The sequence below is a fragment of the Chiloscyllium plagiosum genome, chromosome 38 (genome assembly GCF_004010195.1).
Source record: "Chiloscyllium plagiosum isolate BGI_BamShark_2017 chromosome 38, ASM401019v2, whole genome shotgun sequence".
Lineage (NCBI taxonomy): Eukaryota > Metazoa > Chordata > Chondrichthyes > Orectolobiformes > Hemiscylliidae > Chiloscyllium > Chiloscyllium plagiosum.
The window spans coordinates 23446337-23467925 of NC_057747.1; the positions used below are offsets into that span (position 1 = coordinate 23446337).

Consider the following 21589-nt stretch of genomic DNA (forward strand, 5'->3'; position numbering starts at 1 on the left):
CTGTTTCTTCTTGTCTGTCTGCTGTGTTGCTTATAATCATTTGATGTAGCATACTGTATTTTGTGATGTAATCAGACCGCCATTTTCTTCCCTTCTCACCACATTCTGAACCACACTCCCACTCGTCAGGATTTCTGGCAGGTATGAGGTGTGTGAGCATGTGCATAACTCAGTATGCACTTCAGTGTTTACCATGCTCTCCTCTGCAGGACCTCCGCTTCCCCATATCCCAGACAGGAGTATCCCAGCATGCTGTGTTGCAAGTGCCTGAGATACCAGGAAAGACTGATCATTTGAATTGAAATTAATTTGACTTTTATCCTAATTTTCATTATGAATGTATATTGCGGGAATTCTAATTATCACTGTGCTCAGCACCATAGTTTGGTGTTTCTAAAGGTTATCTGCACTCTGGCAAATCTTTTTAATGAAAAATTTGAGATAGGATAGAATGCATATGGCATATGTTATGAAAATGAGCAATAACTTGAAATCACATAGTGGTTCATCACATTGCTTGGAAACCTCCCAAGGAGTAACTTAGTTTATGTCATTCCCTTTAATGTGCATGTAATCACAGTCATTTATATGCTCTAAATGTGTTGCTGGAAAAGCGCAGCAGATCAGGCAGCATCGACGTTTCGGGGGCATAAGCCCTTCTTCAGGCTTACGCCCGAAACGTCGATTCTCCTGTTCCTTGGATGCTGCCTGACCTGCGTTTTTCCAGCAACGCATTTTCAGCTCTGATCTCCAGCAGCTGCAGTCCTCACTTTCTCCATTTATATGCTCTAAGCCCTACACAGACAGCAGTATGGTAATTCATTGAGAAATTTACCACGAAATGCTGGAAATACTCAAATGAGACAGCATATGTGGATATAGAAACAGAGTTTGTATTTCAGGGCTGTGAACCTTCATCAGAACTGGAAAGTGTTACAGACGCAGCAAGTATTGGAAAAATTAAGGAAAGGAAGAAGGAACACGCTGAAAAACCAGAAATAAAAACAGAAACTGCTGGAGAAACTCATTGGGTCTGGCAGCATCTGTGGAGAGAAGAATAGAGTAACATTTTGAGTCGAAAAAGGATGATGAAGCATTTCAGAAGTAGGAGATAATGGGACAAGTCACAGAACTGAAGATGGATCCAGAGGAGCTGTAAATGACAGCAGAATTGCAGTGGTGCTGTCGGCCCAATCAAGAAATTGTCTCATTGGAATAGTGGAGGAGTTTGGGTCACATTGAGGGCGAGACACTGAATTAAAATTGCATTATCAGTTCATCTATTTGGCTGGTTGAGAGAGAATTGTTCACTGGGTAACTGAGTGAACTTTCTGCTACTTTGGGTCTCATGTAGATGGAGCCAAAGCAGGGAGGGCAAAAACCACTTCTTGTGATTTAGTGGTTTTGTGGATGTAATTTATTTGAAGCAGTTGCAGTAAATGCATCTTGAGAACAATGGCACAGTGGTTAGCACTGCTGCCTCACAGCGCCAGAGACCCAGGTTCAATTCCCGCCTCAGACGACTGTGCAAACTCCACTGTCATTCTCCCTGTGTCTGCATGGGTTTCCTCCGGGTGCTCCGGTTTCCTCCCACAGTCCAAAAATGTGCAGGTCAGGTGAATTGATCATGCTAAATTGCCCGTAGTGTTAGGTGAAGGGGTAAATGTAGGGGAATGGGTCTGGGTGGGTTGCGGGTCGGTGTGGACTTGTTGGGGTGAAGGACCTGTTTCCACACTAAGTAATCTAATCTAATCTAAAAACAAGGTATCAGTTTTTCGATAGTTGCTCTTGTGAAAGAAAATAGTACTGTGGCAAAACCATTTTTCCAGTATTAGATATTGTTGCTACATTGGTTCATGTGAGTAGCTGTGTGGTGTTTTGAATTTTTTGAGCTGTCCCCATTCACCTCTTCTGCTCAATCCTTTTAGATTTATTGAAGAATTTCACGAACAGATCTAGACAGGATGAAAGTTGCTCTGGATTTATGTTTTATATAGAAAGATCAACCAACACTTCAAAAAATCAGATTAAGAGTTTATAATGATGTTAGCATGGATTAAGATTGCCAAATGTTTCCTCGATATACTTGCACTGAAAGGTTGGGTGTGTTTGTTGCCACTGGAGTTTAGAAAAACAAGAGGTGACATAATTGAAATATTTCAGATTGCTAATGATCTTGATAAGGTTGGGGTCGCTTTGTGCAATTCGAAACACAAACAGAACAGCTGTTATCTTATTGAATGGTGGAGCATGCTCAAGGACTCCAAAGGCTTACTTCTGTTCCTTGTTCTTGTGTCCTTGAAATTGTGACTGAGGAAGAGGAGAGATCTGTTTGTGGAAATAATTGACCTTTGATCAGTCATGGAGAGATGTACGTTTTAGTTTATCTTATCTATCTTTGGGGATCTATATATATAGACTTTCCTTTGGTTTTAAATGCATTAATAGAAGTAAATTAGGGTACATTGGACATGAACAGTGAAAGGTTTATGCATTCTGTGCTTGAGCAAACTCAAGTAGTACAAATCTGCTGTGTTAATAGATCTTGCCCCAGAGGGGCAGAAATGGCTTTTCTTCCAAGTCTTTATTTCCTTCTCATAATCGATTGTTTTATGACAGATCCAAGATTTAACAGACAAGCTGCACAAGGATGTCAGTGAGGTCTTTGAAATAAAGGTTAACCTATAAATTCCCTGCCAGCATCCCTTGAATCAGTGAAAGGTTGCTATAAAATCATGCACTGCAGGTATAAAACTCGAGCACTTTTTCAGGAGACCTCAACATTTAATTAATGCTGTTCTGATCCTCTATTATTTGCAATGTTACAATTACCAGTAAATAAACCTTTAGGAACTGAAGGAAACTTTTATGTATGTGGCATCTGCAATTTAGCAATAGAAAACTCTGAAAGATAAGAGCTCATAAAATAAAATAAAGATGCCCTGGATAACTGCAAGGGTGGCAATTTAAAATTTGAAAGTTCTTTGAAGGAATCAGCAGGAGTGGCAAGACAGGATATTTTTAATCAAGTGGGAACAATTAATAGCACAGGATGGAAAGTTGTGCAGTAATTTCACTTTGTTCCTTTTCATACAATAATGAGCACTGCTGAGTTTCTGTTTGAGTAATGTCAACTATGTATATGTTTATATCCGTATTAAAGATGTCCATGGTTAGCTCTAAGTTGCACACTTACCTGTATGCGCAGTTTGAATGAATCAAAACCATTTCAACTTGCAGTCCATTGGAGACGAACCCCTGCTTGTCATTTTCAAGCCATCAGACCCGTAACATTCAATTGTGTCCACAATTCATGACCCAGTTTTTAAACTCGAATGTGGTGCAAACACCTTCTTCTTTGGCTGCAGTACCAAGAAAGTTAATCACCATAAAATATCGCTCCATTGCATTCCTTATGAGCATTTGTAAGTGAACACTTTCAACATTACAAACAAAAGCAGGAGTTGCTGGAAAAGCTCTGCAGCATTTGTGAAGAGAAATCAGAGTTCCTCAGTACTGAGAAAAGGTCACCAGACCCGAAAAGTTCACTGTGATTTATTTTCACAGGTACTGCCAGACCTGCTGAGCTTTTCCAGCATTTTTGTTTTTTGTTACTAATTTACAGCATCCACAGTTCGACATATCTTCAAATTCAACATAACATTGAAATTCAATGTCGAATTATTAACTTTTGACCTGGTGTTTTGTATGCGTACCATGAATTCAAGGTTTGAATAGTAGGTTTAGTAGGATGGAGTTCACCGAACTCATACTTTAAGTTTTCTTACAAAATGCTTGAGAGCTGCAATTATTTTGAGCTGGGTCCCTAGCGCTGTGAGGCGACAGTGCTAACCACTGAGTCACCATGCTGCCCCATTGTTCTGAAGATATAGGTTTTAATCCCAATATGGCAGATGTTGAAATTTGATTTCAATCAAAAAAAAACATCTGGAATCAAAATCTAGCTAAATGGCAACCATGTCATCATGGCTGATTATTGTAAAATCTCATCTGGTAAAAGAAATCTGCCAACCTTTCTAGTCGGGCCAACAGTTTGCTCCAACCACAGGTCTGGAGTTATGTGGTTGGCTCTGAACTAACCTCTGAACATTTATGGATGGGCAACAAATACTGGCCTATCTAATGACTCTCTCATACCATGAATGAATTCTAAAACATTAGCATCATTTGCTACAAAGATACCAAATCATCTTACAGCATTTTGTTTGTTCTACAGTATCGCGTTTGGTTTGTACAAAATAGCTTTGAGAAAATTCTGTGAAAATCAATTAATTCTCCACGTTTGCACGTTGCTAGCCAATTATGTCCACCATTGAAATTGATAACACAAGAGCCTTTTTAATGACAAGATTTATAATCCTGAAATGCGATGCAAGTTTTCTGGCCCCAAAAGGGGACAATTGATGCTCTTTCCTGTGGGTCATAAATCCTTATAGAAGATTGTTTTCCATTCTGTACCTTTTAAGTGCCATTTTTTCCCTCTTTCCTTCTTAACTGATTTAACTCTTATCCATCCTATTTCCTTCTCCATTGATCTTCTATTTCTTTTTCAATCCTTAGATGTTGTTTGTTAATGAGAATGCTCATTTTACATAACTAAGAAATTGTACACCTAAGTCCCTGATACGGCAGTAACTATCAGCTTGTACTCCAAGCAATTTGCAGTAAAAGGAATCTTTTTAACTATAGACTAAGAGAAAAGTGCCTTTAATGAACAGCAGATCCAATAGATTCTGAAGCGATATTTCTTGTCATGAAGTCAGAACGGTTTCTTGATGGTTCATCTACACGTACCACTTAACTCTGTCATTCCTCCTAATTCCTGTTATCCATCTGCGATTACCATCTATCAACACTGCAAACATTTTACCATCTGCATGAGTAGGAACATTTTCTGCTACACCACCATTTTCTTCCTTTACCTCTTTTTCCCCCTCTCCTCCTTCCATTCGGTTTTATCTCCTTCAGTTCAATTTCCTTCGCCTCATCCATCCACAAGAACTTTCATTCCAGATGCCTGCCGATACTTACAACCAGCTGGACTTCAAAATGCTGAGCGACTGAGATGTGTTTTCTCAGTGCTTGCCATTTCTTTGCAATTTCATGACCGAGAGCAGAGTTCATTACTGTGAATGCATACCATGTCAATCTACGTGCATCTTGTGTTCCAGTACTAACAGTCTAAATTTCTCTTTGTTGGGCTAAGTCTTCTCGACTGTGGTAGGATTTATAGCATCAGAGTTGCTGTGACAACATAGACATCTGCATGTTCAAGTCTGGAACTACGGACAGTAATAGTAGAGTCTGTTCTTTCTATCACATACCTGATGAGGAATCTTTACCACTGTCACCACCTGTAAGTGGTGTGTGTTGGAAGGATTTGCAAATTAATGTCAATATGCACCTTAATTCGAGACTAAGTCTCTAAGCTGGGCTTTCTGGTTCAGAAAGATTTCCTGAAGAAGGGCTTATGCCCGAAACGTCAATTCTCCTGTTCCTTGGATGCTGCTTGACCTGCGCTTTTCCAGCAACACATTTTCAGCTCTGATCTCCAGCATCTGCAGCCCTCACTTTCTCTTTCTGGTTCAGAGGCATGGATGCTATTCACTGCAACAAAACCACCCAGCTTTATTGTATATTGGTGGAAAATAGAAATTATGTTTTCACAGCTTTAAACATATTGAGTCTCTTTGTTCATAAAATACTTGTGAATATTTGAAGCAGAAAATTAGTCGACAGTTCTGGAAGCATCTGTGGAGAGAGAAAAACCAAGTTAACCGTTTGGATCAGTAACCTTTTAGCAGAACCACTGGTTATCCATTAATGATTTCTTAGTCTCAGGAATTGAGTTATTTTATATGATCCATTTAGGAAACGGATAGAATAGCATTGTTTTCTTCGAAGAGATTGAATGGATTTACTTTTCTTTTTAGGAGAGCTGTATCACTTTGCTTGTTTTTTGAAAGTATCTCTGAAAGCATAGTTAAATGGTAAATGAAATGTTGATTCATGAGGTTGTCTATTTCCAGTCAACGATCGGATTCAGTGTAAGGTGTGAAGCTCTTGCTTGTAACATTAAACCATCAATTGCTTATTGTTTGCACTCGAAAATTGCTGGAGATCACAGCGTGTCAGGTAGTATCCATGGAGAGAGAGAGAGCAAGCTCACGTTTCAAGTCAGCATCTGCAGTAATTTGGTTCCTGCTTATTGTTTGTCATTAGGTTTGTTTATGGCTTGATATCAGGGGAGGATGTGATATCCAATTAGTATATGTTAATATGGTAGGCAGTTGCATATAAAAGCATAGTCTACTATCACAGAAAAATACCTTTGTTTGTTTTATTCCTGGGTATTATTGCTTTAGGATTAATGTGATTTCACCTGAAAGTAGATAATGTTGTTCATAGTTTGGAGTCTCCTCCTCATGTTACTGTATTTCCGAAGATGGTTTTATTTATTTGATTTATGTGTTTTACTTATTTGAGAACACATTGATACTGATGACATAGGTAGGGAAAGGGAGGAGGACCTGAAAATAGAATATAGGGAGTTAGGTTGGAAGCTAGAAGGCAAAACCGTAGTCTCAGGATTGCTGCTAGTGAGGCTTGGAATAGAGAGAGAGAGTGCAGATGAACACTTGGTTACAGGGCTGGTGTAGGAGGGAGGGCTTCAGATATGTGGATCATTGGGATACCTTCTGGGGAAGGTAGGACTTGTACAAGAAGGACGGGTTGCACCTGAACTGGAGGGGCACCAATATCCTGAACAGGAAATTTGCTAGAGCTCTTCTGAAGGATTTAAAGTAGATTGGCAGGGGGTGGGAACCTGAAGTATAGATCAGATGCTGGAGTAGGTAATGAACAGCCAGGTATAGTGTTCAGAGAGTCTGAAAGGAGGGATAGGACAAAAGTGCAGTCAGTGTGATGGGTTGAAGTGTGTCTATTTTAATGCAAGAAGTGTCCAGCATCAGGGTGATAAACTAGGAGCATGGATCAGTACTTGGAACTATAATGTTGTAGCCATTACAGAGACTTGGATATCACAGGGACAGGAATAGTTGTGAAATGTTATAGGGTTTAGATGTTTTAAAAGGAGTGGGGGGTGAGGCAAGGTGTGGAGGTAAAGAGGACGAGAAGTGGCATTGCTAATCAGGGATAATATCACAGCTGCAGAAAGAGAGATTGTCAAGGAGAGTTTGTCGACAGCGTCCATATGGTTGGAAGTCAGAAATAGAAAAGGAGCAGTCACTTTATTTGGAGTTTCCTACAGACCTCCCAGCAGTAGCAGAGATACAGAGGAGCAGATTGGGTGGCAGATTTTGGAAAGGTGCAGAAGTAACAGGGTTGTTGTCATGGGTGAATTTAACTTCCTTAATATTGATTGGAACCTCCTTAGTTCAAATAGTTTGGATAGAGCAGTTTTTGTCAGGTGTATCCAGGCCAACTAGAGAGGAGGCCATATTGGATTTGGTGCTTGGCGGGAGAGCATTTTGGTGACATGATCACACTCCCTAACGTTTACTATACTCATGGAGAGGGATAGGAGCAGACAGTATGGGAAAGTATTTAATTGGGGGAGGGGGAATTACAATGCTATTAGGCAGGAACTGGGGCACCTAAATTGGGAACAGATGCTCTCAGGGAAATGCACGACAGAAATGTGGAGGTTGTTTAGGAAGCACTTGCTGATAGTGCTAGATGGGTTTGTCCCACTGAGGCTAGGAAGAGATGGGAAGTGATGGAACGTTGGGTGACATTGTTCAAGAAAGGGATGTGGAACATCTAGTCAAGACGAAGAAGGAAGCTTACTTAAGGCCGAGGAAGCAAGGAGCAGACATGGCTTCAGAGGATTACAACTTAGCCAGGAAGGAACTGAAGGATGGTCTTAGAGCTAGAAGGAGACATGAAAAAACTTTAACTTTAAGGAAAACCCTAGGGTGTTCTACACTTATGTGGGAAGCAAGAGGATGGCCAGAGTGAGGGTAGGGCTGATCAGGGATAGTGGAAGGAACTTGAGCCTGGAGTCAGAGGAAGTAGGCGAGTTCCTTAATGAATGCTTTGCTTCAGTATTCACTACTGAGAGGCAACTTGACGTTTCTGAGGACACCATGAAACAGACTGATATGGTAGAACAGGCTGATGCTAGAAAGGAGGATGTTTTGAAAGTTTTGAAAAGTATAAGGATAGATAAATGCCCTGGGTCAGAAGTTTACTACTGAAAATGTGTTGCTGGAAAAGCGCAGCAGGTCAGGCAGCATCCAGGGAACAGGAGAATCGACGTTTCGGACATAAGCCCTTCAGGAATCCTGAAGAAGGGCTTATGCCCGAAACGTCGATTCTCCTGTTCCCTGGATGCTGCCTGACCTGCTGCGCTTTTCCAGCAACACATTTTCAGCTCTGATCTCCAGCATCTGCAGACCTTACTTTCTCCTCAGAAGTTTACTACAGGAAGCGAGGGAAGAGATTACTGCACCTTTGGCAATCTTTGCGTCCTCACTATCCACTGGAGTAGTGCCAGATGATTGGAGGGTGGCAAATGTTATTCCCTTCAAGAAAGGGAATAGGAATAATCCTGGGAATTACATACCAGTCAGTCTTGCATCAGTGGTTGGCAAAGTATTGGAGAGGATTCTGAAAGACAGAATTTATGATTGCTTGGAAAATCATAGTTTGATTAGAAATAGTCAGCATGGCTTTGTGAGGGGTAGGTCATGCCTCACAAACCTTATTGAATTCTTTGAGGATGTGACAAAACACATTGATGAAGGAAGAGCAATGGATGTGGTGTACATGGATTTTGGGAAGATTGTCCATGGTAAGTTCATTCAGAAAGTAAGGAGGTATGGGATACAGGAAAATCTGACTGTCTGGATATAGAATTGGCGGGCCCATAAACAGAGGGTGGTGGTACATAGAAAGCATTTGACCTGGAGCTCAGTGGCCAGTGGTGTTCTGCAGGGATCTGTTCTGGGACCTCTGATCTTTGTGATTTTTATAAATGACGTGGATGAGGAAGTGGGAATGTGGGTTAGTAAGTTTGCCAATGACTCGACAGTTGGTAGAGTTGTGGATAATGTAGTTGTGGCTGTTGTAGGTTGCAATGGGACACTGACAGGATGCAGAAATGGGCTGATAAGTGGCAGATGGAGTTCAACCTGGAAAGATTCACTTTGGAAGATTGAACTTGAATGCAGAATACAGAATTAAAGGTAGGATTCTTGGTAGTGTGAGGAACAGAGGCATCTTTGGTGTCTTTGTCCATAGATCCTTCAAAGTTGCCACCTAAGTTGGTAGAGTTGTTAAGGTGTATGGTGTGTTTGGTTTTCATTAGCAGGTCGACTGAGTTCAAGAGCCGAAAGGTTGTGCTGCAGCTCTATACAGCCTTTGTTAAACCACACTTGGAATATTATGTTCCGTTCATTATAGGAAAGATGCGGAAGCTTTAGAGAGGGTGTAGAGGAGAGTGGATGCTGCCTGGACTGGAGTGCATGTCTTATGAAGAAAGGTTGAGGGGGCTAGAGCTCTGCTCATTGGAGGGAAGAAGGCTGAGAAGTGACTTGATCAAGCTGTACAAGATGATGAGTGGCATAGATAGAGTGGATAGCTAGAGACTTTTTCCCATTCTGGAAATGTCAATCACAAGTGAGTATAATTTTAAGGTAATTAGAGAAAGGTTTAGGAGAGATGGCAGAGTTAGGTTCTTTACACAGAGAGTGATGGGTACGTGGAATGCATTGCCAGCAGTGGTGGTAGAATCGGATACATTAGGGATATTTAAGCGACTCTTAGATGGGCATGTGGAAAATGGTACAATGAAAGTATGTAGCTAAGTCTGATCTTAGAGTAAGATAAAAGGCCAGCACAACATAAAGGCCTAAGGGCCTGTACTATGTTCATATATGTTCTATGATTCTGATATGGATCTAATTTTTACTGCATAATAGGGTGGTGTTTCAAGATACCGAGTCATGTCAAGGAATTATTAAAAGGACTTGTGAGAGCAACTTGTCATCATAGATACCTTGTAGTCTATGTATTTTAAAATATTGCTTTAAGTTGGTAATATAGTTTAGTATTTTTTGCTAATGTGTGTTCTGTTTAAGTTTGAATACACTGGATTACACTTGGACAAATCTGGTATTTGTTCAGCATTTGTTGTTTTAATCTGACAAAAGTTTGAACACTTGATTTCAAAGAATATCTGGTAAACTTCAATTATATCTTTGAAAAGACAGAAAGTAAAAGATGCGGGTTTGCAAGTTTAAAGAAATGTGGGTTCACTTACCGAAGCTGTGATCAAGCTTTTTAACACAAAAGGCTAATGGAATGTTTGTTTTTAAAGAAGGTTGCAATATGAAGAGGATGCTCTTTTTGCTACAGTTGTACAGAGCCTTGATCAGTGGACTACTGCATTCATTGTTGAGCACTGAATCTCAGGACGAATATATTTATCTTGCAGAAGGTGAAGCGCAAAGTCATCAGAATTATATCCAAGTCAAAAGGATCAGATAATGAGGCAAGTTGTGAGAGAAATACAAACAGTTTACAGAGAGATATTGATAAGTAAGTGGGAAAGAAGTTGGCAACTGGAGTATATTGTGGGAAAATGTGAACCTGTTCACTTTGGAAGGGAGGACAAAGGATCAGTATTATTTAAATTGAAAAAAATTGCAGAAAGCTGCAATACAAAGGGACTTGGTGGACTTGTCCATGAAGCACAGAAAGCTAACACATAGGAACAGCAGATAATCAGAGAGAGTAATGGAGTATTGATCCTTATTTCAAGGGTTTTGGAGTAGAAGAGTGGAGAAATCTTGCTGCAACTGTGCTGGTGAGAACACATCTGAAGTACTGTGAACAGGTTTGGTCCCATCATTTAAGGAAAGATATTGGTTCATTGGAGACAGTTCAGAAAATGTTCCCTAGGATGATCCCTGGTATAGAGGGACTGTCTTCTGAGCAAGCACATAATAGTTTGGGATTCTACTCTGGAGCTTAGAAAGATGAGGTCATCTCATTGAAACATACAAGATTCATAGGGGGCTTGACAGTGTTAATGCTGAGAGGATGTTTCCCTTCATGGGAGAGTCTCAGAATAAAAAGGGCCAGTTGGAGACTGAGATGAGGAGGAATCTCTTCTCTGAGAGTTGAGAGTTTTTGGAACTCCTTTCCACAGAAAGCCATAGGTGAAGAGTTGTGTATGTTTAAAGCTGAGATAGATTCTTGATCAGTAGGGGAATTAAGATTATAGGGATATGTAGGAAGGTGGGTGAAAGTGGGTCAGCGATGACCTTATTGAATGGTGGAGCAGGTGAGAGAGGTAGAAATGCCTCATATTCCTATTTCCTATGGTCATCTTATCGTCTGATTTGTGACAAGCTACATCAACCTGGCTTGTATTCCCTTGAGTTTGGGACGTCAAGGGATAATTTATTTGAAGTTTAAAATTATTTCAATAGGCTAGATTAAGAAACCGTTTAAGCAAAATACTGTGGATGATAGAAATCTTAAAAGAAAAAGCTGGCAAATTGAGACTAGGTCAGATTAGCATGTCTGGGTGGCACAGATGAGTTGGACCGAAGGGTCTGTTTCCATACTATGTGACTCTAAAGTAAGTGCTGGAGAAACTTAGGAGGCCTGGCAGCATCTGTGGAGGGACAAACAGAGTTCATGTTTCAAGTCCAGTATGACGGCTCTTCAGAACTATAAACTGTTTTGTCTAAGGGGGTGATCCGGCACAATTGAGGAAGCATAATCTCAAAATTTAGCATCAGGCCATTTTGGAAGCAAAAATCAGAAAGTACCTTTTTTCTATGCACAGTTGAAATTAGGTCTTTCTACCTAGTTTGGACGATGGATCAGTTGAAATTTGATTTTTTTTTTTAGTTGAACAAATCAAGGAATCTCTAACAAAGGTGATTACATAGACTTTTGATGCAGAATTAATCATAATCTGATAGAATGGCACAAAATCTCAAGGAGTTGAATGGCCTGCTCCCTTTACAATAAATGCAGTGTTTTAATTCTCAATTTACAATGGAATTTCCCCTTTCTTCCTCCCTCATCAGTGTTGAGATTCTTTGATAGGCAGTGGTAACTGATGTCACCAAAGCAGTGATCATTGGACTCTGGTGTGATATTTTGCAGCATATGGTATGTGAATCTGTCTGCATCAGTCTTTCCTGTTTTCGACATTGCAGTATTTATTGTGTGTCAAATAGAGTGGCTGTTGCATGTATGTTCCCTCAACCCAATCCTTCAGCCTCAGCTTGTGCATTATTGTATATTGAAACATGGTCAATTTTGCAAACTACTCAATTGCCATTTCTTATCTTTGCTTATGCTCTGCATCTCCTGCAGTTTGATACCAGGCCTGTATATGACATCCCAACAATTTTGCAGTTCATGTCACCATTCTGACTATTGTTCTATTTTACTTTATAGAAGCTTGCCCATGGACGAGAGAAGTTTGCTGATGAGGACAGCATATTTTACACACTGGGCGAGTGCGGACTGATTTCCTTCTCCGATTACATTTTTCTCACCACTGTTCTGTCCAGTGAGTATTTATTGATGAATTGTGACACACAACTCTCTCAGGAAGAATCTATAAACTAAAGAAATGGATCAATAAAATGTATTTCCCACACAATATTACTAAACACTCAACTTATTCATTCAGCATATATATTCAGCACACTATTTACAGCTAGTTTCATAGCAAGTTCTTAAATTACTAAATTAGAAATTAATAGGTAGAAGTGGAATACTGAGTTCCTGAACTGTAAAAGAAAATCTTATTTTCCATTAACTGATTACTAGAATTTTGGTAATTATTTATTGAAACTAATTTATAGGCTGATTCACCATACAGTATTTATGGCACTCGGAGTACAAGAAAAAAATCAATAAGGCATGTCATATTCCAAATATATTACTGGTATTACCATAATTTTTTGTTATCTTTACCCCTTTTAAAGAAAGTCTAATTAGGTCTCCACTTAAAAATTTATTTTGGTTGTCACATCTTTTCAAATATTTGCTCATTACCAATATGACCAGGGTTATGCAACCCCTTCCTAGGTTCTGCAATTAATGAAGTGATTTGTGTGGTCATACACAAACAAATGTTAATTCTCTCCCTGAAGATTCCCTGTTTTAACTTCCAACAAATAATGTCAGTTATCCAAAGGAAAGCAGTGGAAGAAACATCTAATTCATAAGATATTTCTCAGATTAAGAGAATTGTTAAACCTGACACCCGCCGCAGAAGTATAGAGATACCTACCTGGGTGACCTAAGATTTACTGGATCCAGATCGTTTCCTAGGATTTAATCCTACTGCTCTGTGCTTTCACAAAAGTATGAAATTCTAGTGAGTTCAAGTATCAGTAAGGTTCCTCAAACTGTCAATAGCTTTTAATTTGGCCTTTTGGGTTGTCATGTCAAGCATTACTAGTGCTGAAAATTTGAACATTTTAAACTGTCTGCACTGGAGCAGTAACTATATACAGTCAATGAGCATGCTCAAGATAGAGATTGACCGATTTCTTAGAGAGTAATGACATCAAGGCTTGTGGGAAAGCATGGAAAAATAGCATTGAGATAGATTCTTGGCCATGATCTAGATTGTGGAAGCATGTTTGAGAAGCTGAATGGTCTGCCCCAGTTGGTATGTTTGTATATTTTTGTACTTATGGCAGCATACAAATTGATTCTGCCAACTGGTCCATGCTCTCTGGACTTAGGTGAATCAGGTATGTACCTCAGAAAGGAGCGTGTGAAATCCTGCTTGCCTAGATTTTCCCAGCGCATTGTTTCAACACCTTGTAAGCCAAATTGATGTCCATGCTTCAGTTTCCTTGCCAGCGTAAATTGCTGTAATTTGAGGAACTGTGGGTCATCAGTCCTGTGAGGATGTCTCACAGTCTAACTCTGCCAGTTCTATTCCAACAGCTGGAAGGATTCCATCTGCTTGGGTTGGCATTTGAAATTTGTTCAAATCTATTCTTGCACAGCAGAGTGGTCAGTTTATGATTGGACACAAACACATTGACTCATAGAAGCTCAGTCCTAATTTCACTTTCTCAGTCATTTGTGGTCAAGCTTCCATGTTACATTGTTGCAAAAAACTCACTTTTTTGAAGATTTAACAGAAACTTGTAGCCAGATATGTTCAGACTGGAAATGACTTGTGTGTGAAGTGGATGTAGAACTTGATAACGTTGATGCTGAAAGATGTACTCATCATTCAACAGCTATGTTAGTAATTTTTTTTTTGTCATAATGCTATCTGGCTTTTATGATATTTCCCACATCGTGGTGCAGGGAAAATGCACTTCTAAACTGTGCAACACAAAAGATTTTTCACTTCATCAGGGGAATATTGGTTTGCACCCACAAATCACTTGTAAAATGAGTTCCCAATCTTAGCTGTGCTCTGGGCTTTGAGGCACTCAGTATCTTCAAGCAAAGAGGGAGGAGAAAGTGCGAGGAGCTTCACACCAGCCATTTCCTAGGCATGAGCTTTTTAATTCATTCATGGGATGTGGCATTGCTGGCAGGGTCAGCGTTTATTGCCCTTGAGAAGGTAGTAGTGAGCTGATTGGTTCGTAGATATCAATGACAAATTACTTCACTGTACTCTGCTGGTGGATATGTGCATAGAGGCCAAGAAAAATACACCTTACTCTCAGAAGAACAAAACATTCCATGTTGTATGGAATTTTGTTTGCATGCAATTAAGTAACACTGTCAACTTTACAAGATTGAATTCAAATGCATTCAGCTCTGCTGAAAGCAATTGTTGATACTTTTTTATGAGCTGTATATTCATAATAAAAATGAACAGTACAAATGGAGACATTTTTGCCATTTCCATCCTGCATAATCTGTGTCACTTTACTTATTCTTTCATGGCTAGCGTTGTTTTATCCATCCCTATTTGCCTTTTAGAAGGTAGTGATGAGCCACCTTCTTGAACCCATAGTGTTGTTAGGAGAAGAACTGAACTTCTGCCCTGTGATAAATAACCTTCCTTAGAGATGTAAGATGGTGCAAGTGCTTTAACTCTTCATTATATAAAGTAACTTGTGTTCTGTATTCCATCAGGAGCTGAAACTGCATGCATGCGTACGTAGGACTCCTTTGAGCCCACTCCACCATTCAATAAAATTGCGACTGACCTGTTTACTCCACAATCCCACCTACACTGACGTCTTTGCCTATCAAAAATCTATTCACCTCTTCCTTAAAGATATTCAAAGACTCTCTTTCCACCAGAAGAGGGTGGAAGAAAGTGTATAACCGGGGTGGGAGTGATCATCTTCACAATTGCTCAAGATTGAGATAATCTGCTCCCTTTTTAGTCGTCTTGTCAAAATGGAAAATGACACATTATACTGCATTTGCTAGATTTCTGCCCTCACTTAACCTATCTGTATTCTTTTGAAGCGCCTTTATGTCCTCCTCATAACTTCATGCCTATCTTTGCCTCATCAGCAAATTCAGCAATAATATCTTTAGTCGTTTCATCCAAGTTATTTATATAAATTATATAAAGAGTTCAGACTCGAGCACTGATCCATATAGCACTCCACTCATTAAATATTGTCAGCCAGAAAATGACTGATTTATGAATAAGATCTGGAATCCATTGTGAAAGATGAGATTTCTGAATACTGTACTTGGAAGTGTATGGTAAATAGGACAAAGTCACCATGGTTTCATCAAGGGAAGATCATGCCTGACAAATCTGCTAGAATTCTTTGAGGAAGTAATGAGCAGATTAGACCAAGGAGAGCCAGGGGATGTTATCTCCCTGGACTTCAAGAAGATCTTTGACCATGTGCTGCACAGGAGGCTACTGAGTAAGATAAGGTGTCAGAGGCAAGGTGCATGGATAGAAGCTTGGCTGTCTGGCAGGAAACAGAGAGTGGGGATAAAAGGGTCCTTCTCAGGATGGCAGCTGATGACAAGAGGTGTTCCACAAGACACAGTGTTGAGACCACAACTTTTCACTTTGTGCATTTAACGATCTAGTTGAAGGAACTGAGGGCATTCTGGCTAAGTTTGCAGACGGTACAAAGATGGGTAGAGGACAGGTAGTATTGAGGCAGGGAGGGCTGCAGAAGAATTTGGGCAGGTTAGGAGAATGGGCAAAGAAGTGGCAGATAATTATACTGTGGGAGAGTCTGAGGTCATGCAATTTTGGTAGGAAGAATAGAGGCATGGACTATTTTCTAAATGGGGAGAAAATTCTAAAGTCTGAAGTGCAAAGAGTTCTAATCCAGTGTTCTGTCAAGGTAAACTTGCAGTTTGAGACAGTAGTTAGGAAGGCAAATGCAATGTTGGCATTTATTTTGAGAGGACTTGGATATAAAATCAGGGATGTGATTCTGAGGCTCTAAAAAGGCTCTGGTCAGACCATATTTGGAGCATTATGCACAATATTTTTTAGATTAGATTACATTAGATTACATTACAGTGTGGAAACAGGCCCTTTGGCCCAACAAGTCGACACTGACCCGCCGAAGCGCAACCCACCCATACCCCTACATTTACCCCTTACCTAACACTACAGGCAATTTAGCATGGCCAATTCACCTGACCTGCTCATCTTTGGACTGTGGGAGTAAACCGGAGCACCCGGAGGAAACCCACGCAGACACGGGGGGAACGTGCAAACTCCACACAGTCAGTCGCCTGAGGCGGGAAATGAACCCGGGTCTCTGGCGCTGTGAGGCAGCAGTGCTAACCACTGTGCCACCGTGCCGCCCACAAACTCAACTGTCCACTCACTCAACTTGTCTAATTCTCTCTGTAACTGTTACCCTCCTCTTTGTGTCAACTTCAAACTTGGCAGTAATTAATTAATATCATCCAAACATATAGTAAATAACTCTGGACCCAGTACTTATCCCTGCGGTCCTCCAATAGCCTTCTGTATCCCAACAGGAGTTCATTAAAGAAAACATAACACCTACCCCTGCTTTTAATTCAATTGGCTCCTTTCTGAACTATTAACATGCTTCTGAGAGTGGGCCCCACATCTCAAGAAGGATGTACTGGCCCTGAAACGAGTTCAGAGGAGGTTCACGAGAATGATCCTGGAAATTAAAAGTTTAACATATGAGGAATATTTGAAGACTCTGGGTCTATACTCGATGGAGTTTAGAAGGATGAGGAGGGATCTAATTGAATCATTGAAACCAGAATATTGAATGGCCTGGACAGAGTGGATGCTGGGAAGATGTTTCCATTGATAGGAGAGTCTAGGACCCAAGGGCACAGCCTTAGAATGAAAGGAAGACCTTTTAGAACTCAGATAAGAAACCTCTTCAGCCAGAGAGTGGTGAATCTGTGGAATTCATTGCCACAGAAGGCTTTGGAGGCCCGGTCATTGAGTATATTTAAGACTGAGGTAGATAGATTCTTGAGAATCAAGGGTTACTGGGAGAAAGCGGGAGAATGGGGTTGAGAAATTTACCAGCCATGATTGAATGGTGGAGCAGACTCAATGGGCTGAATGGCCAAATTTCTGCTCCTATGTCTTATGGTCTTATGCTTACTCTCTGTTTCCTGTTAGCTTGCTAATTTTCTATTCATTCAGTACATCACACTCTGTATCGTAAGGTTTTTGTTTTCCACAGTAAATGTTATCAAATACTTTCTGGAAATTTTAATACAGTGCATCCAATTGTTCCATTGTACTTACAGCACATTACTTCTTTTGAAAAAGAAATTTAAATCTATTTCTCTAATCAGCTTGTTCAGAAATGTTATTACACACCTTTGGAGCAAATGTGACTTGAACCCAGGCCACCTGATCTGGGGTAGGGACACTACAACTGTGTGACAAGAGGACCCCATGTTACTACTTTAAGTGGGTTAAACGGGATTCCCTTTCACAAAACCATCTGCCTGATTACTGTATCTTGATTTATTTTTTCCGAAGTACCTTGCTTTTGGGTCTTGGCTTCCCTATAGCTGATATTAAACCAACTGCCTGGAAAGAAGTCTTCCCAGAATCTAGGAAATTGAGAAAATTATTACCAACAGGTCAACCAAGACGTCAGCTACATCTTTTAAGGTCCCAGGGACTTGTCCACTCAGCTCCAACAGTTTGCTCAGTACCACTTCCCAAATAATTTTCTTGAGTTCCACCCCTCCCCACCCCCTTCCATTTACTGCTCCCTCTGGGACATTGCTTGTATACTAGTACATGTTTTCTAAGCAAGCTTTTCAAGGATGTTCTACACACCCCTGGAGCAGATGGGACTTGGGGAGTAGGGGCACTACCACTGCACCACATGAACCCCTCTTTATAAATTCTTGCATTTAATTGTGCAGCAACATAATAGAAACATTGATTTTTGGCCAATTAATAACTTTGTTTAGAGTAATCTTGCCAAAACTGTGTGTCTGTTCAATTATTCCAGAAAGTATTCTAGAATCCTCTTCTGGTATGTAGTCAGTAGCAAACTTTGGATACAAGTGCAGTTCTTTGTTGGCTTAATGTATGACAGCTGAAAGACGGTGCTTCTCGCAATTATTACTGTTGGACCTGAGTCTGAAGATTATTAGTGGTATTCTAATATTGCTGAGAGTGTGCTACATTGTGGGAAGTACTGTCCTTCAGTTGTGGTGTTTTAATTGCTGTCCATCCATCAGTTCAGGTGGTTGTTTATGATGATACAGCACTTTCAGTTTTATAGCCAGTTTCGCCAAAATCAGATTGCTTGTTTGTGGATTATCTGATGAAATAATGTATTTGCTTACATGACACCCCACCAAAGCTTAAATTATTCAGTGTATGTTAAAGAGCATTGGAATGTTTCTGCGATCAACTGAATTGCCAAGTCTTTGCTTTCACTGTTGGAATGAAATTTCTGAAAATATAATTGTGATTTAAATTAAGCACTCAGAGATAAATAGCCTTTGCCATTTGGGAGAAATGAAGATTTTCTTAATGTTCATGAGTTTAAAAACATTTTTATGATCAGTGGGAGCTATAAAAATACATTATGTTTTGTTTTTTATTTCATAAATGTACATTGTTTTTCAGTTGGTATAGAAGCTATAAACAATTTATACTGTAGTGTACCCAAAACTGCAATGTTGAAATGTTCTGTGCATTTGCATGGGGGATTATGGAAGTAATAATTTCTTTCCTAATTAGCTCCACACAGGAATTTTGAAATTGCCTTTAAAATGTTTGACCTGAATGGTGATGGTGAGGTTGATCTGGAGGAATTTGAACAGGTAATGATTAATGAAGTATTCATACATTGAATGGCTTTGCCAGCTGCAGTGATAGAATTAGAGGTAGAAGTGCTGTAGGAGTTAACATGATAACTTGAGACAAAAATGGTGGAAATCTGGAAGAAACAGCATAGATGGCTATCTGCCTGGATTTCCATCTGACTAACATTAGAATACGTGAGAAAAGCCCTGTGGAAATTCTGTCCCTTTAGAATTACTGCATGATCAATGTAATTGTTTAATTAGACACCAGATGTGGACTCTGAAGCAATGTGGTAATATCAGCTAAGATTACAGTTTATTGCAAAAAGAAATTAGGAATACAGAGTAATGAGAAAAACAATGCAGAGTCCAGAGTGTGGTGCTGGAAAAGCACAGCAGGTCAGGCAGCATCCGAAGAGCCGGGGAATCAATGTTTCAGGCATAAGCCCTTCATCAGGATACCCAAAACGCGATTCTACTGCGCCTCAGATTGCTGTGCTTTTCCAACACCACACTTTGGACTCTGATCTCCAGCATCTGCAGTCCTCACTTTCTCCTAAAAACAACAATGCAGTCCATTTGGTCATGAGGGAAGTAGTAACTTTGAATACCTCATTCCCTAAACTATATGGCTTGAGTTTTACACCGTCTGACTTCACCCTTGAGGGCAGTCTGTTCTACTTGGTCGCTGTCCTCTGCATAAAATATTGAATGTGTTTTTGGTGCACTTCCTCCTTGGAATATGGACATTTTGCAAGGTGTCACCATCTATTTCTCTACAGTCTATAACTTCCATATCCTTTTCCACAGTAAATACTGATGCAAAATATTCGTTTAGTATCTCCCCATTTTCTGCGACTCCACACAAAGGCCGTCTTGCTGGTCTTTGAGGCGGCCTATTCTGTGTCTAGTTACCCTTTTGTCCTTAATGTATTTGTAAAAACCCTTTGGATTCTCCTTAATTCTATCTGCCAAAGCTATCTCATGTCTACTTTTTGCCTTCCTGATTTCCCTCTTAAGTATACTCCAACTGCCTTTATACTCTTCTAAGGATTCACTCGATCTCTCCTGTCTATACCTTACATATGCTTTCTTCTTTTTCTTAACCAAACCCTCAATTTCTTTAGTCATCCAGCATTCCCTATACCTACCAGCCTTCCCTTTCACCCTAACAGAAATATACTTTCTCTGAATTCTTGTTATCGCATTTCTGAAGGTTTGTCATTTTCCAGCTGTCCCTTTATCTGATCAAGGTTTAGTTTGTTCCTGAATGAACTTGAATATTTGAATTGTATCTTTAACCCTAATCTTCTCCAGAATAAGGATTCCAAATTCTTCAACCTCCCTTCATGATACATGTCTAATGTTCAATGTATTAGCATTAGTCTCTGTCCGTCACATTTTATTCAAGATTTTTGTCTTGCACTCATCTCGGCAAGTTTCAAGAATACCAATGAAAGGAGAAAGCCAATATTTCCATCTCATGAGAGAAGAGTGCTGATTGGTTGAGAAATGAATTGTAATATAGGCCTTACCTTGGAGAATTAATGCTGATCAACTGTTAACACTCAAGTTTGGTGCTCTAAAAAATCTATTTGAATACCAGTCATATGTGCCAATGTGGCCATCTTAGTGATTGAAGCAGAATGAAAAATGCTGAAGTCAAATGAGAAAAAGCTGGGCAAATTCAACAGGTTTTTCATCATCTGTGGAGAAAGAAACAGAGTTAACATTCTGAGGCAAATTCAATATGTTATTATTATGTATCAGATTTGAAATGGTAACTCTGTTTCTCTCTCCACATGTGCTGCCAGACCTGCTGAGTTTCTTCAACATCTTCTGTTTTTATTTTAGATTTCCAGCATCTGCAGTATTTTCATTTTTATATGGCTAAAATCAAAATCATTTTTATTTAAAAATAATTAATGCTGTAATATCCTATTCTGGAAGACTGAGATGAAACAGGTTAATGGGCCTCCTTCACTGAAATGCTCTTGTGTAGCATTGACTATTGTGTTTTTCCTATGGCCAATAATTCATGGTCAGAACGCACGCTTTGTCTTTTCACTACATGAGAAATCTTTAAAACTTCACTTATTTCTGCTCACACTTTGCAGGTTCAAAGTATTATTCGATCACAGACTAGTATAGGCATGCGTCATCGAGATCGCTCAACAACAGGGAATACGCTGAAATCGGGAGTTAGCTCAGCACTCACCACTTACTTCTTTGGTGCAGATTTAAAGGGAAAACTAACTATTAAACATTTCTTGGAGTTCCAGCGTAAACTGCAACAGGATGTTCTCAGATTGGAGGTGAGAAG

General features: G+C 39.8%; 1 protein-coding gene across 6 annotated transcripts in view; it reads left to right on the forward strand.

Moving 5' to 3' along the window:
- Positions 1–21589, forward strand: part of micu1 (mitochondrial calcium uptake 1) — a 108247-nt gene that overhangs the window by 66355 nt on the left and 20303 nt on the right. For 3 of the 6 annotated variants that reach the window (XM_043679121.1, XM_043679123.1, XM_043679125.1), the window contains 3 exons: positions 12466–12580; positions 19202–19284; positions 21384–21581. In XM_043679121.1, the coding sequence (XP_043535056.1) occupies positions 12466–12580; positions 19202–19284; positions 21384–21581 (396 nt within the window). Of the gene's footprint in view, positions 1–129; positions 142–10480; positions 10538–12465; positions 12581–19201; positions 19285–21383; positions 21582–21589 lie in introns of all 6 variants that reach the window. The other 3 variants (XM_043679120.1, XM_043679124.1, XM_043679122.1) reach the window with 2 other exon arrangements.